The sequence below is a fragment of the Momordica charantia genome (assembly GCF_013281855.1).
Source record: "Momordica charantia cultivar OHB3-1 chromosome 5 unlocalized genomic scaffold, Mcharantia_2.0 BLBB01000005.1, whole genome shotgun sequence".
Classification (NCBI taxonomy): Eukaryota; Viridiplantae; Streptophyta; class Magnoliopsida; order Cucurbitales; family Cucurbitaceae; genus Momordica; species Momordica charantia.
The window spans coordinates 16,889,022-16,915,237 of NW_028275163.1; the positions used below are offsets into that span (position 1 = coordinate 16,889,022).

Sequence of the window (26,216 nt, forward strand, 5' to 3'; positions counted from 1 at the left end):
AACATGAACTAGTGGGACGACCATCAGCTGCACAGTATGCCTATCTAACTATTTCATTGTGCCATGACATTAATTCTTTTAATATATACATAATTTTACAAATTTAGAGTATTATTGTAAGTGGATCACTTTTGTGTCACTGAATTATCGACACATGTATTGGTTCAGTACAAATACATGTTGGATCTCCTGACACCAGGATCGGTATGTGTTTAAATATTTAAACTTATAAATATAACTTGATTGAATTTTGATATAATATTTTTTGTCCAAATATTTCAGTTGATTTGGGAACCATACAATAAGGAATTGACATCTCTACCAGATTATTGCAGCAACGACCATGAGATAAGGTGCACAGTAAGTCCACTCATTTGTTTTCATGTTGTTGAGTGGCATCATCCAGATAGAGTTGCTAGGCAATTCGGGATGAAACAATCGATTTCAGATGTTCCTAGTTGGGACCCGAAGATACTTGACATAGACCTTCGACATCGGGGATGGCAGGACCATACAATACCTTATGTGGCTAGGTGGCGCATGCGTAGAGATTATATTCCTATTAGTCCTCTGGTGGATGATGATGGTGATTCTGATCCCGGATACATGAGTTGGTATTTATCAATTACTAGACGTTATATCACTCAAGAAGGAGCAGCGTTTGGTGCTACGGTATGTTTTCCAATTTGGCTTTACAAACTATTTCAATTTAAATATATATTTATTTTAATTCATTTTCTATGCAGGCTGCATGTTTTGAACAAATTAGTATCCTCTCATCGTCATAAGATATTAATAGCTTGTGTACCACTGGTGGGAAATATCTTCAAAGACTTCATCAGTTGTATCGAGTACCTACACCTACTCACGTCCCCATGCGTAGAGGACGTCGTCAAATAGAGCAGGATGCTCTAGACGAACCTGGCATTCCTGAACCTGAAGTTATGTATCATAATTTTGATGATGCTCCACCTTTCACACAGACACAAGATGATGTCGGCTCATCCACACCTATGGTTATGATACCGACTCCTGGTTCGAGCCAGATTCACACACCAGTATAGTATGGTTACGACGGTCATGGACGTGGGCGTGGAGATTATGGACAATACATCAATCCTAATGAGGATAAACAGACACCAGAGGCACCGAGAGCTCGTTGTCGACAGCTGCATCGTCATCGACGACCTCCCTCATGTGGGACACATTAGATTGATTGATAGACTACAATGCTTGATTATGGTTATTCAGCTGTAATTATACATATTAATTAATATTTTATTCATATCTCGAATGATAGTATTGTTAAATTAATTATAATTCTCTAATTTGATAAATTAAGAATATTATTTTCTAATTACAGTATGGTATTAACAAACTTTTAAATATAAATAAATATAGCAATTAAGAAAGCCAAAAAAAAAAACATGTCGGTCGTCTCTAAGTAGATATTAAAAAAAATAAAACCTAACAAGAGACGACATGTTAGGTTATTTAAAAAAAAAGAAGCAAAAACGACATGGTTAGAGACGACCATGTTTAATTTAAAAAAAAATTAACGTGGCACTGAGTAAGCGCCACGTTAGTTGGTCGTCTCTTGCCAGTTCATAGGTCGAGAGACGACCTATGAATTTCAAAGCATTATTCCCGTAATTAGTTTGAGACGGGGCATATTTTGGTAAATATTTTTAAAATTAACATTATTAAAAAAAATCAAGAAAGTGTGTCTATCAATTTAATTGGGTTTTTGTTTATGTTTAAAAAAGAAAAATGAGGAGAGAGAAAGACTGATGACTTTTTTGAAGATATGAAAAAAGAGGGATAAATAATCAGAGAGAAATCTACGAAATGAGTGGAGTGATAACAAAAGTAATTCGGTATCAATGATGATGTAAGTTAAGATTATAAAATATATATTTCGAAAAAAACTGGTAAAAAACGATCGTGCCCGGTAAAAGTGTTATTAAGCCCAAAAACCCCTCTAACAAAGGAGTCATAGTTTGAATCCTCGACTCCATTGTTTGTATGAAGGGAAAAAAAGCGCCATAATTCCCTTTCTTCCTCGTTATGCTGTGAACACCCACCTTTTCTGCCCTACAATTTGATTCTGCCTTCTCCCATCACCACCGTTCGTCGCCCAGGCCCCTCGCCGTCGCCTATCACTGCCGCCAGTCGCCGCTGTTCGTCCCCTCGCCCGCTGCCGCCTCAATTCCAGTAACTTGTCTTCTATCAAGGTTTTTTTTGTTTTTATTTTTTGTTTTTTGTTTTTTTTTTCAAACATTCAATGCCAGTTAGATATGAGTCTATTTCAAGTAACATTGTTCTTATTCCAATTTTGAATTGTTCTTTTGAGTTTGTTTTCTGAAATTTTTGGATTCTCGGGAGTGAGCTTATGTTTACTGAAATTTTTTGGATTTCTTGGACTAGAGCCATTTCATATCATGAGTTTATGTTTCCCTAATCCATCTTTATGAGTTTATATTTGCTGAATGTTTGGTATTTTTTTCTGAAACTTGAGTTTAATTGTGTTGCTTGTCATGTCAAGGATTTAGATTATGGTATTAAGTATGTTATGAGTTAATTTATGTCAAAATTATATGGCTAGATAGTTGTTTTACAAATTACAAACCCACGACCTAAGTTTATTTATTGTTGGAAACAAAAAAAAAAACAAATTCTTATTGGTAGCAGATTCAAATTCAACTAACTTAGGGCCGAAGTCGGGTAATAATTGTTTGGTGGTTGGAATTTTGGATGACATTCTGATCTTGGATTTATGGCAGTTTCCCTTCGCCTCTTGGTTTATGAATCTTGTCCGAGTGGCTTAATTAAATGCATCTTTCTTAAAAAAAAAAAAAAATTCTAGGTTTACTTCTCCCGCCGTCTTTCATCTCACACTCCATTTTCCCCTCTCGCTTAAACCGCTAAAACCCATTTGCTTCTCACAGCCCTCCCGCTGCCTTCTCGTGAGAGCCATGGCGAACGATCAGGACATCAGTGGCTGGACCGATCTGCTTCACTCTTCTACAAAGCTCCTCGAACAAGCTGCTCCTTCAGCGCAGTTCCCTCCTCTCCAGGTTTCGTACTCTCTCCCATTTTCCATCAATCTGCTGGAAATTGAGGATCCTACTTTTGATTACATAGCTGCATTTTCAAACTTTTCGCCGCTAATTGTCTCATTGATGGACTAATCTCTAAACATGAATTTGTTTATCTGGTAATGTATGTATTTCAAGCTTTATTATTATCATCCCTTCATGATTATTACTGTTTCGTTTAAAATTCGAGGCGGTGGAATAGGTGTCAGTAGAAATCGAACATTGAAGTTAACATGAGGTTTGATATCTTCTTATCTGCAATCCCTCTTCTTAAACCTGCGCCACATCTACCCTAACTGGAAAACATAGGGAATTAATGATTTTTTGCAACGAAATATTGAATAATAGTTGGACGAAGAGGGGAGGAAAGATTCAGAAAGTTTACTCTTTTTTAACTTTAAATTTTTTGAAAAAATATATGAGAAGAATGAACAAGAAACAAAACTTCTAGGTACTTGTCTGCACATTATGTCTCAGTTCTTATCTCTGAGGTTCCTGATGCGTGCTTGTTTCAGAGGAACTTAGATCAGTTAGAAGTGTTATCTAAAAAGCTCAAGGCAAAGACCCTGAGAACTGAGGCACCCACACAATCTATTGCTGCCACAAGGTAGTTCTATTGCTGCTACCAGAATTCTCACCTCATAAATTCAAAATTTCTGTCACTATCATCTCTTTAGCTACCAAGAAAAGAACACATTTTTCAATTCCGAATCTTATTACTTGTATTGTGATGTTTGTAGGTTACTTGCACGTGAGGGAATAAATGCAGAGCAACTTGCTCGAGATTTGAAGTCTTTTGAATTGAAGGTGAAGATCTTTCTATTGTACTCAGTTGTAATAACCTTTCTTAATGACTATAATCTGTCTTTGAATTTTGATCTACTACTTATAATGTGTGTGCGTGTGTATAATAAGTAATAGGAGCTTTCATTATTATAATGAGATAAACAAAAAGAGGGAGGAAAGTCACAACCCACAATTAAGGGAGGTTACAACTTACAACACAACCCTCCATGAGGCAAACTATTAGAAATTGAATAATTACAAAAGGAATTACAATTAGTAAGTCTACACCAAGAAGCAACAACAAAAATGACATTATCAAGAAAGGAAATAAAATATCTGTCTGCGCCTATAATAATAAGGTGGTTTCTGTCAATCTAAGTGCACCACAGAGAGCTTTTGATGAGGTTGAGCAAAAGCTTTTTTGCCTTCTTCTTGTAAGGGTGATAAGTAAAGACATAAGGAATATTGGCTTTTACCTTTACAGTCCAAAGGAGAATATGGCTAGAAATAAATATTGGCTTATACCTTTATAGTCCTAAAATGTTTGTTCTTTTGAAGTTGTGTGTATCTTTGCTATCCTGATCAAATTTACATTGAGAATTTTATTTTTGGTATTTTATTGCTCTTTAATCTTTTTATTTGCCTGTTCATTTCTTCTTTTGAAGACTACATTTGAGGATGTGTTTCCTGCTGAGGCAACAAGTATTGAAGAATACTTGCAACAGGTACTTTTTTTATACAATTTAACCTAATATGGTTGATAAAATTTTACTCAAGAAGTTATTGGTTTATGTATGAAATGTTTCTGAAATATCTATTTCATACTCCTTTTTGTTTGTGGATCTTGCTGACATTCCATGCTGTTATTGATGTGGTTATTCATACTTCATACATATTTGTCTTACATGTGAATGGTAACTTTTAGAGTTCTTGGACTTATTAAACATGTCTTTTGTCATAACTAGTTAATATCACGTGCAATGCACGTGGTTTTAAATATTTTAATATAATGTCTCTAACATTTAATGTTTAGAATGCCAACTAAACCCAATTTTTAAATATTTAGTTTTTCAAATAAAATATATTAGTATTTGTTGGTATTTTATATAAAAATACAGTATTCCAACTAAAAAATAAGACAATAAAATAAGATGGGTAGAAAACATTGAATATGATATAAATTTGAAATAATAAATGTGGTTATCAACTTTTAATTAAAAATATTTTTATAAATTTAAAAACAAGCAAATCTACGACATGATATATTAAATCAAATTATGTAACTAAAAATCCAAACAATGAAATTATTTGTTAGATAGTCAAAATAACAATAGGAATAAATAAAATTGTTCGTTTATTACTCTTAAGCTACTTTTTAAAATTGAAAATTGACAAATCAAATATCATTTTTTTAAATGATAAATATAAATGATATTGCACCTTTAAAATATAAAAATAAAATCTCAATAAGAGAAATTAAAGAATTGAAATTTGAGAAAGAAACTGAATAATTTGTACTGCCATGAAATCATTTAAAAAATGTGGGATGAAGAATCACACGACGAAAAATAAAATAAGAACTACATCAATCAAAAAGACGTATTAAGATAAATAGGAAAACTAATACTAAAATATAACATGAATATATTTTAAAACTTAAAAAAAGATTAACTGAATATTAAATTAAACTTGAAAATAACTTTAACTAAATATTAAAACACGAAGGTATCATGAATGTATAAAATTTAAAAATAATCTACATAAAAAGATTAAATTAATCTAAAAAACTAAAAGTTAAAGATAACAAGAATACATAATTTTATACTCTACCTCTTTAATAGATTAAATAGATTTTTGAATTCAGATTCTATCTACGTACAAAATTAAAAAATATCAACATAGAATCTAAAAGTAGTTAAGATAACAACAACCACCCACATCAATCTAGGAAACAGATACAATTTAGAAATCCAACAATTAAATACAATTTTTGTTTTTGAAGTCTCAACATTCGTGACTGATGAAGATGGACAGTTTGAATTGCAAGATAAAAAAAAAGAATATGTTATATAGTCAATTTTTCTGTCTATTCTTAAATTTATCTCAACCTGGATCTTCATTTACAATTAAATGAGGAATGAAGAAGGAAGATGCTTGTATCTTGGCCATGAAAGTGTTTTGACATGCTTATTCCTCTCTTAGGTAAAAAAATATTATAAACATAAAACAAAAAATCCAAAAGATCATGAAAACAATAATAAGTGGGATAAATACAAATATTAAATATAATTTTATTGGGATTCAAAAAAAAAAAAAATTAAAGAGAAAACAACAATCACTCCATGTCAGTTTATAAAAAATAATAAGCAGAATATGACAACAGTACAATAATTCACTGAAATTTATAAAACATAACGCTCAGAATTCACATCAATTTTTATACTTTACCTCTTCATCAGCTAAAATTAATTTTTGTCTTCGCAAATCTTGATTTTGACCTACTTCAATGTTTCCCTACGAAGAACAACAACTTTTAATTTCCACTCCTTTTGGAAATGTATGAGTTCTTTGATAAAAAGAAAGAGATTTTCATAGACATTTTGGGAGAAAGAAGATATGAGTTTTTAATTTACACTCTTTCCTTTCAACGGACGCACTGCTTCTATAAATGGTTTGTGAAGAACAGTCATACCTCTTCAACGTATTGGTTCTCTAAACAGACACCTCATTAAAATAATAGCATCCCGTAGAAGAGGTACATGGAAGAATATATAATATAGATGAAGGGTAAACTTGGTATATCTTAAAAAGTTGGGGGCAGAATGGGGAGGTAAAGATTCTCCTCCATAGCTCCTTTTAGATATAGTATAGATTTGATATGCATGTATAGTTTTCTTTTTTTTTTTTTTTAAATTAAGCGCAAGTATTATTAAGCTGCAATAGTTCTTGGGAATCTCGACATCTTGGTGAGGTAAGGCACAACAGAGGCACAAAATAATTAAAATATAATAGGCAAATTTTCAAATTTATTTTTGACAATGAGACAAAAACTTTTCATTGAATCTATGAAAAGTTACAGGAACTCCTAAAAGGAGAATGGACAATCATCCCGACTAATTCCCTAAAAGATACAGACACAGTAATATCCAAAAATAAAAATCCACAACCAGAAAAGAATAAAAGAACCATCATAACCTCCAGGGAGCTATAACAGTAAACATCATAACAGAAGAGACATGCCTTTAATCAACTGCCATATACAACATCCCTTGGCAACACCACTTAGAAAAACTTTGACAATACCAGACAGTCTTGCAAAGTCAAAATTTGAAAGGAAAATAATAATGATGCCTTTGTTTTTTTTTTAAAACAAGAAACGAACTTCTTATTGAAATAGTGAAAAGGAACATAAATGTTCAACAATACAAACTCTTGGAACAGTGAGAGAAAACAAAGAAGTAAACAACAATTAAACATCACAACAAAAAAGCCCCCCAGTTAGAACAAATGAGAGAGGAAGAATAATTCCCAAAAGGAGTAGACAACGAGCACCACTGAGAGGCTTTAAATATAACTATACTAAACAGTCGAACGAGGATTTATGCTGCCCCTCGAAGATTTTGAGATTCATTTCAAACCATAACTCGTAGCAAAGCGTTAATAGCATTAAGCCAGAATAGGCGACCTTGTGGAGACAAATTCGATCCAAGGAGCAATTGAGTAACATTATCCACCACCACATCATTAAATGCCCAAGATAATTTGAATTCTTTGAACAGAAAACACCAGCGCTTCGAAGCATAGGGGCAATGGAAGAAAAGATGAGCAGCACTCTCTCCACTTGCTTCGCAGAGCATGCAGATTGAAGGCAATAAACAAGAGGCTGAAAGCTTCTTTTGTAGGACATCTGCAATGTTAAGCTTCCCATATATGATGATCCAAATAAAAAAATAAACCTTCTTTCGGCAATTTGTTTTCCATATTGCCTGATAAATATTAGTTGGCATTAAGGTTGGTGAGCAAGACTTACATAAAGAGCTACTGAGAACGAACCCAAAGGTTCCATAGACCAGTATCTGCTGTCCACCGAGCTACTGGGCATGAAAGAATTCAATGTGGACAAACGCACTAGTGAAACCTATATTTGCCTTTTCCCTAGGAAGAAGAAAGGCCCATCAGTTTGGTCTCCTCTTTGTACAAAATTTTGGCCAAGGTATTAGCTGAGCGCTTGAAGAAAGTTCTCCCCCTTATCATTTCAGATTCTCAAGTTGCCTTTACGGAGGGTCGTCAAATTTTGGATATTTTGATTGCTTCAGAGTCAGTAGGTCATTGGAAAAATTAGAAGAAAAAAGGGTGTGTTGCTTAAACTATATTTTTGAGAAGGCATATGACAGAGTAGATTGGTCTTTCCTTGATGCAATGTTACAAACAAAAGGTTTCGACTGGAAATGGCGGAATTGAATTATGGGTGCATTTGCACAACGAACTTCTCAGTCATTATAAACGAAAGGCCAAGGGGCAATACTCCTTTCCTCTTTACTTTGGCGGGTGATGCCTTGAGTAGGTTGATCTATTTTTGCCATGAGAAGAAAATCCTGAAGGGGTTCACCTTCGGAACAAATGGTCTAGAGGTTTACCCATCTTCAGTATGCAGTAACTGGTGGGGAGTGATCAATTTTTTCTTGATGGCTTTGGGTCTTTCCTTAAATTTTTTTGAACAAGAAACAACTTTTCATTGATATATGAAAAAGAGAAAAAACTCCTAGAGGAGTGAAAGAAAAATAGAAAAGATGAAAACATAGAATAGACTCAACATGGAGCATTAAGAATGATAAAAGCCAACAATAAGATCGAGCTAACTACAAACAAAACTATCCACCAAGATGTGAGGACTCAAGCAGAAGAGTTCGGGTCTTTCCTTAAATGTTTCCAAAACGACGGTGATTGGCATTAATTGCAGTTCCACAGAGATAGGTTTTTTGGCCTCTTCTTTTGGCTGCAAAGTAGAGTCTTTTCCTTTCTCCTACTTGGGTTTCTCCCTTGGTGGCAACCATCAGGATATAAACCCATAAGGTCTCAGGGCTTTATTCTTCCCAAGCCCGTTTAACGCCAACCAAATTTCTACTTCGACAAAGTGCCTCTCCAACCATAATCTGTCCATAGAAGAAATGGGGTGCCAGTTGATCCCCCTCGGAGAGAATCGAGGGCCAGACCGTCAGCAATGTAATGTCTCAAAGAAAGATATAATTTCTGTTTCAATATCCCCTTGATTAATTAATGAAATACCCTGATCATCTCTCAATTCTGAAATCAGTGCCTTCCTTCTTTGAGCAGCAAGGAATCTATGAAAGAAACTTGTATTGTCATCCCCTTCTTTGAGCCAACTGACTTTGCTTTTTTGAAGCAATTCCTTTCTTCTCCAACATATAAACTGAGCAAATCAACCTGAAGCACTTTTTTTTTTTTTCAGATTCTTCAGAGGCAAATATTTGTAGAACTATTTAATGTGTAAATAAAGTTTAACTTAAACAATTAGGAAAAATTAAATATAATTTCTAAAAAATTTTAGTAAATAAAGTTTAACTTAAACAATTAGGGAAATTAAATATAAAGTTCTAAAAAATTTTAGTAAACAGTGGTTAAATAAAAAGATATGAAAACATTTGTAATTAAATTAAACAAAAAATTAAACCATGCATTAACTTAAATAAAAATAGTAAAAAAATGGTGAGTGTTTACTGCCATTTGGAAGTTTTGCCACCAGATGGCAATTTTATTGCATGGGAGTATTTTCTAGCACTAGCACTTCTAAGTGCGGCTTGGAAATGTAAAAAAGAAAAAGAAGAGGAGAGGAGGATTGAAGCTAAGAGGATGATGGGAGCGGTAGGATTTTCAATTTTCAGGTTTTTCAATTCTCTTCAATTCTTCTTCTACTTCTTCATTGATTCTTCTTTTTTCTTCGACTCTTCTTCATCTTCGATTCTTTTCTGAAATTTTGATTCTTCTATTGTTTGGTTCTTTTCTCAATTAAAGAATCGATGAAGAAGAATTGAAGAATTGAAGCAGTGTATAGAATCAAAGAGAAACTAAAAAAACATTACAACACGAGGACGAAAGCGGTGGTGGCAGCAAAGGACGGAAGCGAAGACTTCCAGGTGTGGGTATTAGGTTTTTAGGGTTGCTTTTTCGTGGGTTTTAAACATTATTTAAAAAAAAAAACAGAGGGTCGCCTCCTTCAAAGAGGCGCTCGCCTCGCCTAAGGCGATGGCACACCAAGGCGAGGCAAAGGCGCACAAAGGCGAGCGCCCGATTGAAGGCGCTCGCCTCGGCGCCAAGGCGCGCCCCGGCGAAAACGCCTCGCCCCTCGCCTGAGGCGAGAGCCTGGGCGCGCCTTGAAAACACGGGTCGAGATAGGGTGTTGGTGTCTCACCTTCAATATGCGGATGATACTATCATCTTTTGTCCGGCTTTTAAAGGTAACCTTGACTGATGGAGGGCTTTGCTTTGGTTGTTTACTAAGGGGTCTGGGTTGCGTATCAATCTAGCCAAGTCTTCTCTTATTGGTATTAATCTAAATGAGGAGAAAGTTGCTTCCAAAGCAACCTCTTTGGGGTGCCGAGTTGAATCCTTGCCGTTTAACTATTTGGGGCTGTCGCTTGGTGGAAATCATAGGGCGATTGAGTTTTGGAGACCGATGGTGGAAAAGTTCAAAATCAAGCTTGCCAAATGGAAAAAATTATTACTGTCTAAGGGGGGAAGATTGACTTTGGCCCAATCAGTGTTTAATAGCCTATATTCTATTTTTCGTTGTTGAAGGCTCCTGCGAGCATTACGAAGGAGATGGATAAGATAGTGAGAGATTTTTTTGGGGGGGGGGGGGGCAGGGGCTGGTCATGGTTGCAGAAATATGGTGAAATGGGATATTTCCTCTCTTCCTGTGAAGTTGGGTGGTTTGGGGATAGGTGGATTCCGTTATAAAAACACTGCCTTGTTAACGAAGTGGCTGTGGCATTTTACTCAGGAAGACAATGCCCTCTGGAGATTCTTGCTAGCATCTATGGTGTTGATAAGTACGGGTGGCTGACAAAAGTTCCCAAAGGGAAAGCTTGGGGAAGGCCGTGGTTTGATATAGCCAAAAATATTGGATCTTTCAAAGAAGCGGTGGTCTTTAAAGCAAGTCAAGGAACTAGACTAAGTTTCTGGCTAGACAAATGGGCTGGCAAAGTGCCCCTTGCGCATGAGTTCCCGGATATGTTTGTTCTCTCTTTTAAACAGAATGCATCGGTCTCTGAATGCTGGAATGAGGGCAATCAGTCATGGGACCTAGGCATAAGAAGGGGATTATTTGATAGAGAGTTGGAGCAATGGATGAGGCTGGTGGAAATGTTGGACGCTGTTGTTCTAGGGAGGGAAGTGGATAAAATAGTGTGGAACCTGGAGGGGGATGGACTTTTTTCTACAAAATCAGCTTATTTGGACCTTCTGGATTCAAATGACAATACACTCAAGGCACCGTTAGTTAACTTTATTTGGAAAGATCCTATTCCGAAGAAAGTGAAGGTTTTTTTATGGACGTTGGCCTACCTCGCATTGAACACTTATGAGAGGCTCCAAAAGAAATGCCCAGGGTGGTCGATCTCCCCTTCAGCATGCTATTTATGTTTGAAAGAAGCAGAATCTTTAGACCACTTGTTTATTTACTACTCGTTTGCTAAGAAAGGTGGACGGTCTTGTTTGACATTTTTGGGCTCTCGGTTTGTCTGCCTAGGAGCATCAAAGATTGGGTGCTTGAGTGTTTTCACGGATGTCATCTTAAAGGAAAAGCCTATTTTTTGTGGAGTTGTGCCTTCAGAGCTTTACTATGGAATATTTGGATGGAAAGGAATCTTCATTCTTTCGAAGATAAGTCTAAATCTTTTGATTCTTTTTGTAATAGTATACATATCACAGCTTCTTGGTGGTGTCATAGAAATACAAAATTTTTTTGTAACTACAGCCTCTCTATGATCCTACAAGACTGGAGAGCTTTGCTTTGTTAGTCGTTGTTCGTTTTTGGAGGGGGTCTTCTCGACCCCTGTCCCTTTGGTTGTATTTCGGCTCCATGTTGAATGAATCGTTTCTTTATCCAAAAAATAGGATAGAGAGAAACCAACCCACCCATAGGATCGATCTTCAGCGAGCTTGGTTTCAATGAGATTGATGCTGTCCTTATTTTTTAGCCAGGAATGGAAAAAACAAAAAGGGCTGGGTCCCCAATTAAAATCCCCTGCCTACAAAAGAATTGGGAAGTGATCGGATGTGATTCTTTCAACGCGAGAAACTCTGGAATTTGATAAGGGTGCATCCCATCCTTTTGAGACAAAGAACCTATCCAATAGAGAGTGAATAGCTTCATTACCGGACTTGGACCATGTAGAGACTAAGGTTGGAGAGAATCCAATGTAATGTATTCTCATTATTAAAGTCTATATATATAGACAAATATACAAGGTTGACCTGATCCTATAAGGAGAAGGTAAATGACAAATTAATATTAATACAAGAATATAAAATATACTAATATATACTCTAACACTCCCCTCAAGTTGGTGCATATATGTTAATCATGCCCAACTTGTTAGACAAATAATCTATTCGTGCTCCATTCAATGCTTTAGTAAAGATATCTCCTAGCTGCTCTCTAGTCTTCACATACCCTGTAGCCACCAATCCTTGCTGTATTTTCTCACGTACATAATGACAATCAACTTCAATGTGTTTGGTTCGTTCATGAAATACTGGATTAGATGCAATATGAAGAGCTGCTTGATTATCACACCAAAGTTTCATTGGAGTGGTGATGCCAAATCCCAATTCAGTCAGAAGCTGATGTATCCATACTAATTCACACACCGACTGTGCCATAGCTCTATATTCTGATTCAGCACTCGAACGCGACACCACGTTTTGTTTCTTACTTTTCCAAGAAACTAAATTACCTTTGACAAATACACAATATCCTGAGGTTGATCTTCTATCTTCCTTAGAACCTGTCCAATCAGCATCTGAAAAACATTCAATATTAAGATGACCATGATCTTTATATAACAAACCATGTCCAAGAGCACCTTTCAGATAACATAGAATATGTTCCAATGCGATCCAATGGTCAGTCGTAGGAGAACTCATAAACTGACTCATACTGACTGGATAAGCTATGTCTGGTCTCGTAACCGTAAGATAATTCAGCTTCCCTACTAATCTCCTATACTTCTCAGGATCTTTCAACAACTCCCCTTCCTTTGTAAGTTGTACTACGCGGCTTAGCAGCTAACTTTCCTGTTTCAGTTAACAGGTCAAGTACATATTTCCTCTGTGATAAGAGAATCCCCTTCTTGCTCCTTATTACCTCAATTCCTAAGAAATATTTCAGCACTCCCAAATCCTTCGTATGAAATTGGCTATGAAGGAAAGTTTTGAGTGATAGGATGCCTGATGAATCATTACCAGTAATCACAATATCATCAACATATACAACCAGTAAGATAACACTAGACTCAGTTTGTTTATTGAAGACAGAATGGTCCGACTTACTCTTCTTCATTCCAAAGTTCTCAACCACGTGACTAAATTTTCCAAACCATGCTCGTGGACTTTGTTTCAACCCATATAGGGATTTACGAAGACGACATAGCTTTCCATTCTCCCCCTGAGCAACAAAACCTGGTGGTTGTTCCATATACACTTCGTCTTGAAGATCACCATGAAGAAAGACATTTTTTTTATCAAGCTGATGTAACGGCCAATGGTGAATAGATGCCAAGGAAATGAATAACCTAACAGAAGTTAATTTAGCAACCGGAGAAAAAGTATCACTATAATCAATTCCATAAGTCTGTGCATATCCTTTAGCAACAAGGCGAGCTTTCAAACGGGCAATAGATCCATCAGGATGAACTTTAACAGCAAACACTCATTTACAACCGATAGGTTTTTTCCTGCAGGAAGAGACACTAAATCCCAAGTACCATTGTCATCTAAGGCAGTCATTTCCTCCAACATAGCAGCCCGCCAACCAGGATGAGACAAAACTTCATGAACAATTTTAGGAACAGATACAGACTCAAGGGATGCAAGAAACGAACAAGTAGGTGAGGACAAATGGTTATATGAGACAAAAGAAGAAACATGATAAGTACATTTACGCTTGTTCCTGGATCCTCGGACGAAGAAGCTGCTGGTATAGGGCATGAGTCCGTAGGAGGTTGCCGACGAGAATAAACTTGAGTAATGGTGGGAAGAGAAGGATCAGACACATAGGAAGATGTATTGCTAGGATGCTCTTCAGTGGAAGGAGAGACAATGAAATATACGAGAAAGTCATCATCTTCTTGTGAACTCTCCCCCTGACTGGTACTCAAAGATGATGAAAAAGGAGTATTTTCAAAGAATGTAACGTCGGGAGAGACAAGATATCTATTGAGATCAGCACAATAACATGGATACCCTTTTTGAACACGAGAATAACCAAGGAAAATGCATTTCAAGGACTTAGGGTCCAATTTGGTGAGCTGAGGGCGAACATCACGAACAAAACAGGTGCAACCAAATATTTTAGGTTTAATAAGAAATAAAGGTTGCATAGGACATCGAGTACGATAATGTATCTCACCCTTAAGAACTGATGAAGGCATGCAATTAATCAGGAAGCAAGCCGTCAAAATAGCATCGGCCCAAAAATATTTTGGAACATGCATTTGAAACATTAAGGCCCTTGCTGTTTCGAGAAGATGTCTATTTTTTCTTTCTGCAACTTCATTTTGAGACGGACTATTGACACAAGAGGATTGGTGAAGAATACCATATTCACTCAAATAAGAGCCAAGAGCTCCAAAAAAATATTCTTTAGCATTATCACTTCGTATAACTTTAAGAGAGCCACCAAATTGAGTTCGAATTTCAACATGAAAGTTACGAAAATGAGAAAGTAACTCAAAACGATGTTTCATTAAATATAACCAAGTTACACGGGAAAAATCATCGACAAAGGTAACAAAGTACCGAAACCCACTTTTGGACTCAATAGGACACGGACCCCAAACATCAGAATGAACTAATTCAAAAAAGGTAGTAGCTCGTTTATTGACACTAGGATACAAACTAAGACGATGCAACTTAGCAAATTGACATGACTCACAATCTAAAGAATGCAAGCTATGAAATTGAGGACGAAGACTCTTTAACATGGAGAGAGATGGATGACCCAAACGACAATGTTCTTCGAAAGGAATTGGCACTCGAGTGCAAACAGTGGCTGTAGGTATTTGTGTATCAAACGTGTAGAGGCCATTGGATTCACGCCCTTTACCAATAGTCTTCTTCGTCGTAAGATCCTGAAATAGGTAATAACCAGGGAAGAATAAGACACAACAATTGAGATCACGAGTGAGTTTACTAACAGAGATCAAATTAAAAGAAAATTGTGGTAAATTTAAAACAAATGTTAGTGAAAGGGATGTGGAAAGATGAACTGTGCCAGAGCCAAGAACAGGAGAAGTTGTGTCATTTACTATGGTAACACATCAGGCAAAGATGCAGATGAGGAGAAATTAGCAAATAAGTTAGGGTTACCTGACATATGATTTGTCGCACCAGAGTCAATGACCCATTTTGATGTGGAGGAAATAAGACATTTACTGGTGTTACCTGACTCAGCGATGGCGGTAATCGGATTAGAGGACGATGCTGTCAATGACTCTTGATACTGTTGGAACTTAGCAAATTCTTCCGCAGGAATTGTAACTAACTTGCCAGCATTATCAGGAGAAGATGAAACATGGGTAGACTGTGTTTTCTGACCTTTATTCAATAGCTTTCTACATTCTCGTTTTGTATGAACGTGCTTATGACAATAATTGCAAAAAATAATATCTCCTGAATTTGATTTTGGAGCACTAGAACGTTGAGCGTTCGAAGTCGTGGAATTCCCTTGGTAGGTATTACCTCTGTTTGCATTTGTACTACGTCTAACCAAAGCACTATTAGACTGAGATGACAAGACAGGTTGTGACTTCTCAACTCGAAGTACTCGAGTGTATGCCTCCTCTAAAGCTGGAATTTCCGAACCAGAGAGTAATTGGTCTTTGGCCACATCAAATCTAGGTGGAAGACCAAGAAGAAAACTGATAACTGCTAGTTGTTCGCGTTGGGCAAGCCGAACTTTTGCATCATTACTATCTGGGAGTAATGCATTAAACTCTGCATAAATTCGTTTGTGTTCCATAAAGTAATTTGTAAGAGATTGGTCACCAAACTCAGGTTGGTAGAAGCGCTTGCAGATTTCAAATATTCGACAAACATTTCCTTTTCCAGAATAAATGAATTCTAAATATTTAAGCAACTCTTTAACATACTCACATTCATTGACCAAGCCAATAATGTCACCCTCGATCGAATTCTTGATCTGCAGAACCAGTTGAGCATCATCCCGCAACCAAGCTTTCTTGCTCTCATCCTTAGACGGATCCTCAGTTATGTGATCGTCCATATCAATACTTCGCAAAAAAAGACGAACATTGATTTTCCATGAAGAATAGTTTGATCCATTCAACTTGTGTTCTGTGGTTTTTGATATCATTGGGATCACTTCAGAAGTTACGATTGATTTCTTCTCAGCCATAACAAACAAGCGAACTTGTTTGAACAAAACGACAGAACCAGACCAAACCACCCGAACCAAACAAAACAAATGAATCAAACGGTTGGAACCAAACCGGATTAGGTGTTTTCTGAAACCAGCAACCTCAAGTGCTCCCCCACGACAACCAGAGGGGCGAAGGCGATTGGCGGTGACGGAAGCGCACCACGACGAAGGTGCGAAGGACGGCGAGACGAAACCCACGAATAGCAATTGGAAAAACAACTGGCAAATCAGCAAACGGCGGTGGCGGTGGTCGGCGGCAGCGGTGGTCGGGGGCAGTGGCGGTGATTTGTGTTGGATAGCAAGGCACAAAACCCTAATGGGCACAAAACCCTAATGGGCGCAAACCCTAATGGGCATCAAAACCCGAATGGGCAAGAAATATACTAATATATACTCTAACAGACCAAGAATATTTTCCGTTCGATAAGGGGACCTCTGCAATCTCTAACTCATATGGTTGAACTTCTTCATAGCTTTTGAAAATCTATTGCCTGACGATCTTTCTGAAGGTCATCTGATGATATTAAAATCCCTGCCAATGCTCCAGCTGCCATCACAAAGAGAATAAAGATCTTTTTGTTTTTAGATAAGAAACAAGCTTCTATATATTAGACAAAAGAGGAACAAACTAAGTGCTGGGTAGAGACAGCCCCACCCGAGAACTAAATCAGCACTTTCCAATTGTTCATGACCATGGAAAGGTTGTAATTATAAAAAAATTTCCTGTAATTGATGCAACACCGCTGTACATTCCTCAAAAAATGTCAAAAGTAGAAGCTTTGTCCCAAAAAACTCGAGCATTTCTTTCTAACCATAGATGCCAAAGGAGGGCTCTTGAAGGACAATTCCATAAGAACTTAGCCCTTTTAGGGAGATGCCAACCATGGAGAACTTCTAATAGCCAACTGTCAATTTGTTTAGGGAGGCAAATCAAAATACCAAAGAAACCTGTAAGAGAAAATGCCTTCTTTGAAAAAAGATTCTTTAATTCTTTGAATAAAGTACCAAACAACTGTCAACTGTCAATTTCTTTGAATAAATATCCCTTAATTCAGTGTAAAAATGCTTTCTTTCCTTCCCATCTGGGCCATAAACATTTGTTAACCAAATGTCATTAATATTAGAAAAAGAAAGCAGAATGTAAAGGGAATAAACCCCCTTAATAACAACCTTAATGTAGATTGTTTTGTCCCATATAATCAAAATTCCTCCTGATTTCCCGATCAAATCAATGGCTGACCAACCAATATCAACCGGAGTCTGTCTGTTGAAGCTTTGTTTCTTGCAGAAATACTACATCAGGGCACAAGTTTCTGATCAGCCTTTTGATCTTCAGATTTTTGTCATCCTTACCAATGCCTTGAACATTCCACGCCAAATTCTTCATGCTGAATTAGGAATTGGGATTAATTGAATCCCAACTCCTTTTTCAACTTCTTCAAAAAAGGATGGAACGGCTGCGGACTCTTGCACTTCCTTATCTTCAATAAAAAGAGATTGAATGTCTTGAACGAAGGAAGATGCGCACAGTACTTCACTGGAGACTTCTATTGAAATTGGAAATGGGGGAGGAATCCGGACTGTTGATACTGATCTCTGAACCTGAATCGTCAACAAAGGGGAGATGAGAAGATGAAGGAATAGGATCCCCAACCTTGGTAGAATTAATCAGACCATGTGAAAGAGAAGTTGGAAGGTCGCCGTTAATGTTTTGATAAGAAACTGAACCAGAAATCAGGAGATGCCATATAAATCTTTCGTGCTAAGGATTCAAACCATCTGACCAATGACTAATGCCTTGTTCACTTACCAGGAATCGAAAATGGAATGAATCGGAATGAAAATCAATGGAATCAAATCGATCGGGATGAGAAACACTTTAAATCTTTTTTAAAAATGAATTTCACTGGAACATTGTAGTTCAGAGTGTAAAATCACGTGCTTTTTGTCTCATAAGCTGTAAAAACTGATCTCCTAGCTTTTTTGTGTTGTTTTATTTCATTTAACAGCTGGACAATTCTATTATTATTGTTATAGCAAATTTTCTGACTTTTCTGATGCTATTTTCACATCTTTTCCTGGATAGTCATTTATGTTGATATTTCTGATCTTTGTGCATTATGCATTCATCTTAGGTACATGAAATGGCTATGATCTCGGCCATACAGGAAGCTCAGAAGGACAACGTTAGAAGTTTTAATGATTATATGATGAAAGTTTTAGAGGTTAGTCTGACTGGGTTATTTTTGAGAGGTTACTTGAATTTCTTCTCTGATACCTTTTATTTTTTAATGCTATACGCATATTCCGCAAATATTTCACTTTAACTCTTCATTTCTTCCATACTCTACTCATCATTTTTGCTTAGTATCTGATATTGGCATGTGAAAAATCAAGTGGTAGAACAAATTTCTGATTGGATTACTTATGAATTCTTTAGAAGAGTTGGGCGTTTCATGTTTCTGCATTTGAGGTTGAGCATTAAAGAGATAACTAATGTATTTTGTTTGCCCTTTGGTGGTCCTCTTAATGTTGTAGTTGTTTAATATCTTCACTCTTTTCATGGTGACACTGGATTACTGGTTCTGGTTGCTGTTCAAGAGCTTTTGCAGTTTAACTATGGAAAAATTTGTGCCTCTCCATTCAAATTGTAGATGCTTGTTTAGTTTCTTATGTTTTTCTTGGACTTTGAATAGGCATCCCCTTTGTGAGGTTAAAATTAAAATGATGGAGGTAAGTTGATTTCTGTTTAGTGGATTTGAATTCTGTCATACTTTTAGCCACTTGTGTTAAAATAGATAGAAAAGAGCGCTCGTTTCTATAGAATAGAGAAAATCTGCTTGGGCTAATTCTTTACTGATTGCGCATTTGTTTATGAGTTGTATATGGAATCAAATGTATGACAGGAGGATTGGAAAAAGGAAAAACGTGATTTCCTTCAGAGTTTAAGCCGAATATCTACATTACCCAGGACTAATATGATTGATGGTAAAACTGGGGGTCCAGAATCAGGTCAAATAGCCTCCTTTGTATCCAGTCCACATGTTTCATCTGGTCTACCTAGCCTCGAGCATGTATCTCTAGCCAACAAGCCTACTATTGAGAAAAAAGCATCAACATATGCTGAAGTAGTGAAGAAGATGAATGATGCAAGGGAACGTGGATTACCATTTAAAGTAAGACCTCATTCTTTCTATCTTCGGCTAGTAGTCGCACTACTATATTACATCCTCGTTGAGCATCTTAATAGCTTGTTGGAATGGACCAATTTAGTTCATTTCAATGCTTGTTTTCATTTATGAAACTTGGGATATCTTTGTCTTTTGATCATCTTTAGCATTTCACACATAATAACACGTAAGAGACATGTGCACTGATGGAAGGCCAGCTTTGATGTATTTTCTTGGCTCTAATCATTTGTTCAATGTCAACCATTTGGCGATGAATGATGAATACATGTTTTAATTTATGATTCTTTACTAATTGTTCTCCATTATTAGCCTGCTGTAGCTTTCAAAGGTGCTTATGAAAGTCTAGACCTCCATGCATCTGCTGGAAAGTCAGTTAACATGCAAAAGATTTGGCATCTTATCCAAGTAAGTCCATAATCCTTTCCTTAATTAATCTACATTATGAATACCCAACCATCTTATCTGCCTCATTTCTTTATGATTTGATGAATTGTTGATAACTGATATGTATTTATTTTAAATGGTAGACATTAGTGGGTGAGGACTCAACTTCAAAACGAAATGTCTCAAAAAAGATGTCATTAATATTTGGGGCAAGGCGCCATCTAGAATGGGGACACGAGAAATATATAATGGATACAATACAAAGCCATCCTGCACAGGTAATGTTTTTTTTTTCCCTAGTATGATTTTTTTACTATTTATTTCTTTGGGATGAGCAACACTTGCGTTAATAAAAAGGAACTGACAAGGTGGGGAGTGTTCCAATATGTTCCATGACCAATGACATATCTCAAATTGGACACGTTCTCTCAAGTGTGAGAGTATCTAGTTAATAACTTAACTGCTGGTGCGAACATGGCATTTTGTAGTTGCTTTGAGAACATTTTTCTTTTTCTGTTCTGGATTAATTTAGTAAGTGGTTATGGTTATGGAGGTGGGGTAAAATTAAAGGAAATGGAACATTTTTTAAAATTTTTTCATCAAAGTTCAATGGGAGCAAATTTGATGGACAGAACAATTGGTTGCTTCACCGTTCTTTAAAAGTTCTCCAAGACGACCAGATCTAATGGTGGAATTTGTTAGATAGATGCTAAAATTATCAAATCAATATGGTCGATTTGTGGAGAGATTATATCCACATCAAATGAGGGGATGATAAATCACATTGCGGTTCAACAGGGATGAATAAGATGCTTTGGCTTTGTGGGACTGGGACATTAGGTTTCGAACCTAAAGGAAGCAGAAATTACAGAGCAGGCATCCCTCCTACAGCCTTTGGCTTGAAAACAGCCTTCTATGGACAACATCACAATGATATATACTTTCGGAGCTTGGAAACTTCTGGCTTTTTCTCTATCAGCTCCCTGATTCATGACTTGTCAAATATCTCACTGAATGATGAAGCCCCCCTCTTCTGTAAATATATATTGAGCGATCATCAATCAGTACCCAAAAAAGGCGAAGTTTCTGTTGAGGGAGGTTAGTCTAAAAGCTATAAATACCCATGACAAGCTGTAGCAGAGAATGCCTTATATGCAAATCTCCCCTCATTGGTGTGTTCTTTGTGAGGAAAATGATAAATCACAGGGCCACATCTTTGATACTTGCAATCCTAAAACTTTTGGAACAAAATCCTCTCTAGTTTTGGATGGCATACCTGCATACCCTCTAAGGCTAGCCATATGTTGGCTTACCTGCTTACAGGTCACCCCTTCACAAAGGAGGAAAAGCTTCTATGGATGTATTTTGTTCGAGCTGGTTTTTGAGCTATTTGGATGGAAAGGAATCATCAGATATTTCAAGAAAAGGAACTCCCATTTGATTGCTTGTTTGAATCTATTGTGTTTTTGGTTGTTTCATGGTGCAAATGTTCACCTCTCTTCCATCATTATAGCTTTACAGCTTGATATCCAATTGGAAATGTTTTTGGTAACGCCGGTGGATAGGTATTTCTCCCTTTTGTATCCCCTCATGCTCTCAAATTTCATATACCATGAATGAAATTGTTTCTCAAAAAAAAAAAAAAATCACATATCAATTAAATTATTTCTTATTAAAAAAAAGATGGGATGGGAGAGTTTTCTGGGAGATGATGGAAGAATTTCTAATGAGGAATAACTGTGGCAAAGTATTAGGGGAAGAGAACAGTTGAAAGGAAGTGCTTTGGTCTCAAATTCTGAGGAGAAACACAGGTGCTCAAAGGAAAAAATGAGATGAAAGCCTTTGAAAGCAAGGAAAAGTTGTGATGGGTAAGGGAATTTTTTTGAAGAATTCTAGGGTGGTGGAGAAGCAGTGTGAAAAGGATAAGAAATTTGTAAATAAAACCGTAATGAACATTAACTTATGCATATATACAATGTATGTATGCTTTTATTCTTGAAAATATTGTAGTTGACATTAATTCTTACATCACTCATTTGTTGAGTCATCTCTATTTCCTTATAGGCTGCCCTTGGCGGTGTCGTTGGAAATCTGCAAAGAGTTCGGGCCTTCCTTCGGGTTTGTTTTTCATGTGTTCAAAGAATTAGAAATGTTTTACATGCTATATAACATATTTTACTCTAGTTTTAAGTTCTCTGTATTTGCAGATTCGCTTGAGAGACTGTGGAGTTCTAGATTTTGATGCCAATGATGTACGCAGGCAGCCTCCTGTTGATACTACCTGGCAACAGGTGTTGATACACTTCTGTTGCTTTGCAATTTTACAAGAATTTGCATTAATATGTTTCTCATAAAAAAAGGTTCTTAATTGATATGTTTAGCAGCAAACTTGGTTATTCATATTCAAGTTTCATACGAATGATCATTGAATTTGTATTCTATCCATAATCAATGCTCAGTTTCAATTTTCAAATTAATTTGGAAAATATACGAATAACTCCAAAGCCTGTGTAGCTGAGTGGTTCAGTGGAAGATTTCTGGACTATAACATTTTTCTCGGTGATGCCTTTATAATGGTTGAATTATTGTGTAGCTCTCGTCAGGAGCAGGAGATGAAAGCCACATGCCTTGTCTGGTCTATTTATTGGTGAACATTGTAGTAAAGATGCTTTTTGCTTGAGTTTTTTTGTAAAACAATATGATTAGTTTTACAAAAATGTTTGAGTTGTTCTGAGAGACAGATCATAGATCTAGACTTTCTGTCATGGGTTTCTTGGTAGCCACCTTAGTTATCTATCAGCATCCCAAATGCCAAATGTTGGAAGGTAAGATTTTGTTGCATAAGATATTAGGTAAGGGCATGTTGGGTTCAAAAGGGAAATTTAAAAATAATTTACAAAAAAGGACACATATGAAATAGATAGACAAAGAGAAGTAGAAACAGGAATTTCCCTTTTGAACCCCAGTGGTTAGAGAAAGGTCCTCCAGTTTATGTGTAATGAAAGCCGGATTTTGACAAGAAGTTCTATCCATTGTACATTCAGATGATCCTCTTTAGATGCATCTGAGAATTCATCTGTTTCTCTCCATAGCCACAAAAGAATTGCACTGCATAAACAACTCTGGCAGGTTTTATTTTTTCTGTTGAATGATAGCCCGAAGGAAATCTTAGGAAATTTTCAATATGCTCAGGCTGAAAATTTTCATTTGGTTGTTTCATGGTGCAAATGTTCCCCCATCTTTAAGCACTATAGCTTTGTCTCTCTATTAACCAATTGGAGAGCTTTCTTGTAACTCCATTGGTTTGGGATCTTCCCCTTTTGTACATCTATTCTATTTCATTACATTAATGAAATCTGTTGGAGCACCTACTCCCAAATTTATTTTTCCCATATTTTTGGCAAAACCAAAATCTTCTTGTTCATTACTTTTTTTTTTTTTAAGAAAATGAATTAAAATTGAAATATTTGTATCAACAAGAAATGAGTAAGGGGTTTGATATTCAACTAACCCACTCTTTCCATGACCCCAAGAATTAAGACCTTAAGATTTTCCATATAATCTTATTCTGTTCTTAAAACTGGGACAACTAGCCTCCTGACTCTGTCGAAGGAGCCTTTCCCAAAGAGCAGGTAAAGGAGTAATGAACAACTCAATGATATCTTCCACTAATATTTTACTCATCTCTACAGGTTTAGGCAAATGGCAAGATGCCTTTCTGATTTCCCACTTTTTGTATTAATTTTTCTACTCACATATTCTTCTGAATTATACGTATCCGTAGGATTAATTTGAATAAGTAAAGGTTAATGACTAGAGAAAGATGCTGTTTGAAACTTATTCGTTAGATAGATTTTATGTTAGGGGTGATGCTCAAATCTTATGTACTTTATATTTTGTTTATTTTCTTTACCTTGTCCTTGCCGGACTTATTTGTAAATAACATTTGTTTGTTGCTAGTGTTCTGCGTAATCATCACGATATTAGAAGTTCGGTTTTCTATTTTATACTTGCCATTGTATGTTCAGTAGAAACTTATGAAATTACTACACAGGAAGGTATGGATGAATATAGAGTTGAGTGGTTTTTAAAGAAAACAGAGTACAGAAAGGTTGGTTTTCCCTGAATGTTGTCCTAAGTTGTATTTTTGTTTCCAACAGATCTATTTTTGCTTGAGAACTGGATATTATGACGAAGCCAGAAACATTGCACTGTCATCTCGTGCTTCAAATCAGTTTGCTCCTCTGGTATAATTTCGTTTATTGCTCATAAATGGAACCAATGCAATATTCAAGTTCAACCTTAAGTCACTATTTTTTTCTCGACAGCTTACAGAGTGGATTAACTCTGGGGGCATGGTACCAGTGGAGATAGCAACTGTTGCATCAGAAGAATGTGAGAAGTTATTAAGAATGGGAGATAGGATGGGCCGAGCTGCATATGATAAGAAAAAGTTGTTGTTATATGCTATTATTTCAGGTTCACGCCGGCAAATTGATCGCTTGTTGAGAGATCTTCCCACACTGTTTAACACAATCGAGGATTTTCTATGGTTTCAGTTGTCAGCTGTACGTAACAGCCATGGGGAATCCTCATCTATCATTCTGAGTGAAGGCTCAGTACCTTACACTTTGGATGATTTGCAGTTTTACCTCAATAAATTTGAACCGTCATATTATACAAAAAATGGAAAAGATCCCCTGGTATATCCATATGTTCTGCTTTTAAGTATCCAATTGCTGCCGGCGGTCTTGTATTTGTCAAAGGAAACAGGAGAAGAAGGATTAAATATTGATGCTGCCCACATATCAATTGCGCTGGCAGACCATGGAGTTCTTTCAGAAGGATCTGGGGCTGGACAAAAATTGGGTGTGATGGATGCTTATGCTGAGGTAGCTAGCATAATTAGGCAGTATGGTTCTCTTTATTTAAGAATGGGTAATTTATCTATGGCACTTGAGTACTATGCCCAAGCTGCTGCAGCAGTGGGGGGTGGACTGTTGTCATGGTCTGGCAGGGGTAGTGTGGATCAGCAGAGGCAGAGAACCTTGATGCTGAAGCAACTTCTTACTGAACTTTTGTTACGTGATGGAGGTATCTATCTCTTGCTTGGTGCAAGGGGTGCTGGAGAAGAAGGTGAATTAGGACGATTTATGACTGACATGAAATCAAGGCAACAGTTTCTACTTGAAGCTGCTCGACAGTGCCAGGAAGCTGGGCTTTATGACAAGGTAATAATTTGTCTTATCTGAAAAATTGAAATGCCCACTTCTCTAAAACTTGGTGGTGGTCACATCACGTTATCAATTCATATGCATAACTTCCCTGGAATTATTTATTTAACTAGACCAATGTTTAAAAGTCAAGGTTTGCCTTGCGGCTGTTTTTGTTGAAGAGAAAGGCTTCCATATATTTTATATCGAGACACTGGATATCATACAAGTAACCTCCAATCAAGCGTTCCAAAAATCTTCAAATTTCTGATATTGAGTCTTACTCTGGGAGCTCGGTTTCCTGATTCTTTTCTCTAATATCTATTAGCAACTGTCTTATTTCTGATTGTGCCCTATCATCTGGAACTTGGCTTATCCCTCGATGTATTACTATTCTTCTTTTTTTTTTTTTTTTAAACAAAATACGAACTTTTCATTGAGTAATGAAAATGAACAAATTGTTCTAGGATACAAACTCCCGAAGGAGTGAAGAGAGTAGAACTAAAATAAGAGAATCAAAAGACAAAGAACTCAATGTATTACTATTCTTATCATTTTAAAATTCTGCTTTTTACTCAATATCAGTCAATAGAGATCCACAAGAGAGTTGGGGCATTTTCAATGGCACTGGACACGATTAATAGGTGTCTCTCTGAAGCAATCTGTGCCCTGTCACGTGGTAGACTGGATGGGGAGAGCCGGACTGCTGGCCTTATTCATTCAGGCAATGACATATTGGAAACCTACAAATATTACCCTGAAATCAGGTCATTGATTATTTTATAATAGTTTGCAAACATGTAGCAATTCTTTTTATCAATGCTTCTCTAAATTTATGAATTATGTTATAAACTGTTTCATG

General features: G+C 36.5%; 1 protein-coding gene across 2 annotated transcripts in view; it reads left to right on the plus strand.

Moving 5' to 3' along the window:
* Positions 1 to 1,990: 1,990 nt before the first annotated feature.
* Positions 1,991 to 26,216, plus strand: part of LOC111021806 (Nucleoporin interacting component (Nup93/Nic96-like) family protein) — a 30,044-nt gene continuing 5,818 nt past the window's right edge. The window contains exons 1-14 of one of the 2 annotated variants that reach the window (XM_022298876.2): positions 1,991 to 2,234; positions 2,949 to 3,077; positions 3,614 to 3,705; positions 3,839 to 3,905; positions 4,550 to 4,609; positions 18,702 to 18,791; positions 19,473 to 19,742; positions 20,067 to 20,162; positions 20,285 to 20,419; positions 22,206 to 22,259; positions 22,349 to 22,432; positions 24,302 to 24,388; positions 24,470 to 25,372; positions 25,940 to 26,121. In XM_022298876.2, coding sequence (XP_022154568.1) covers positions 2,976 to 3,077; positions 3,614 to 3,705; positions 3,839 to 3,905; positions 4,550 to 4,609; positions 18,702 to 18,791; positions 19,473 to 19,742; positions 20,067 to 20,162; positions 20,285 to 20,419; positions 22,206 to 22,259; positions 22,349 to 22,432; positions 24,302 to 24,388; positions 24,470 to 25,372; positions 25,940 to 26,121 — 2,222 coding nt within the window. In that variant the 5' untranslated portion in view covers positions 1,991 to 2,234; positions 2,949 to 2,975. The remainder of the gene's footprint in view (positions 2,235 to 2,948; positions 3,078 to 3,613; positions 3,706 to 3,838; positions 3,906 to 4,549; positions 4,610 to 18,701; positions 18,792 to 19,472; positions 19,743 to 20,066; positions 20,163 to 20,284; positions 20,420 to 22,205; positions 22,260 to 22,348; positions 22,433 to 24,301; positions 24,389 to 24,469; positions 25,373 to 25,939; positions 26,122 to 26,216) is intronic. The other variant, XM_022298877.2, reaches the window with a different exon arrangement.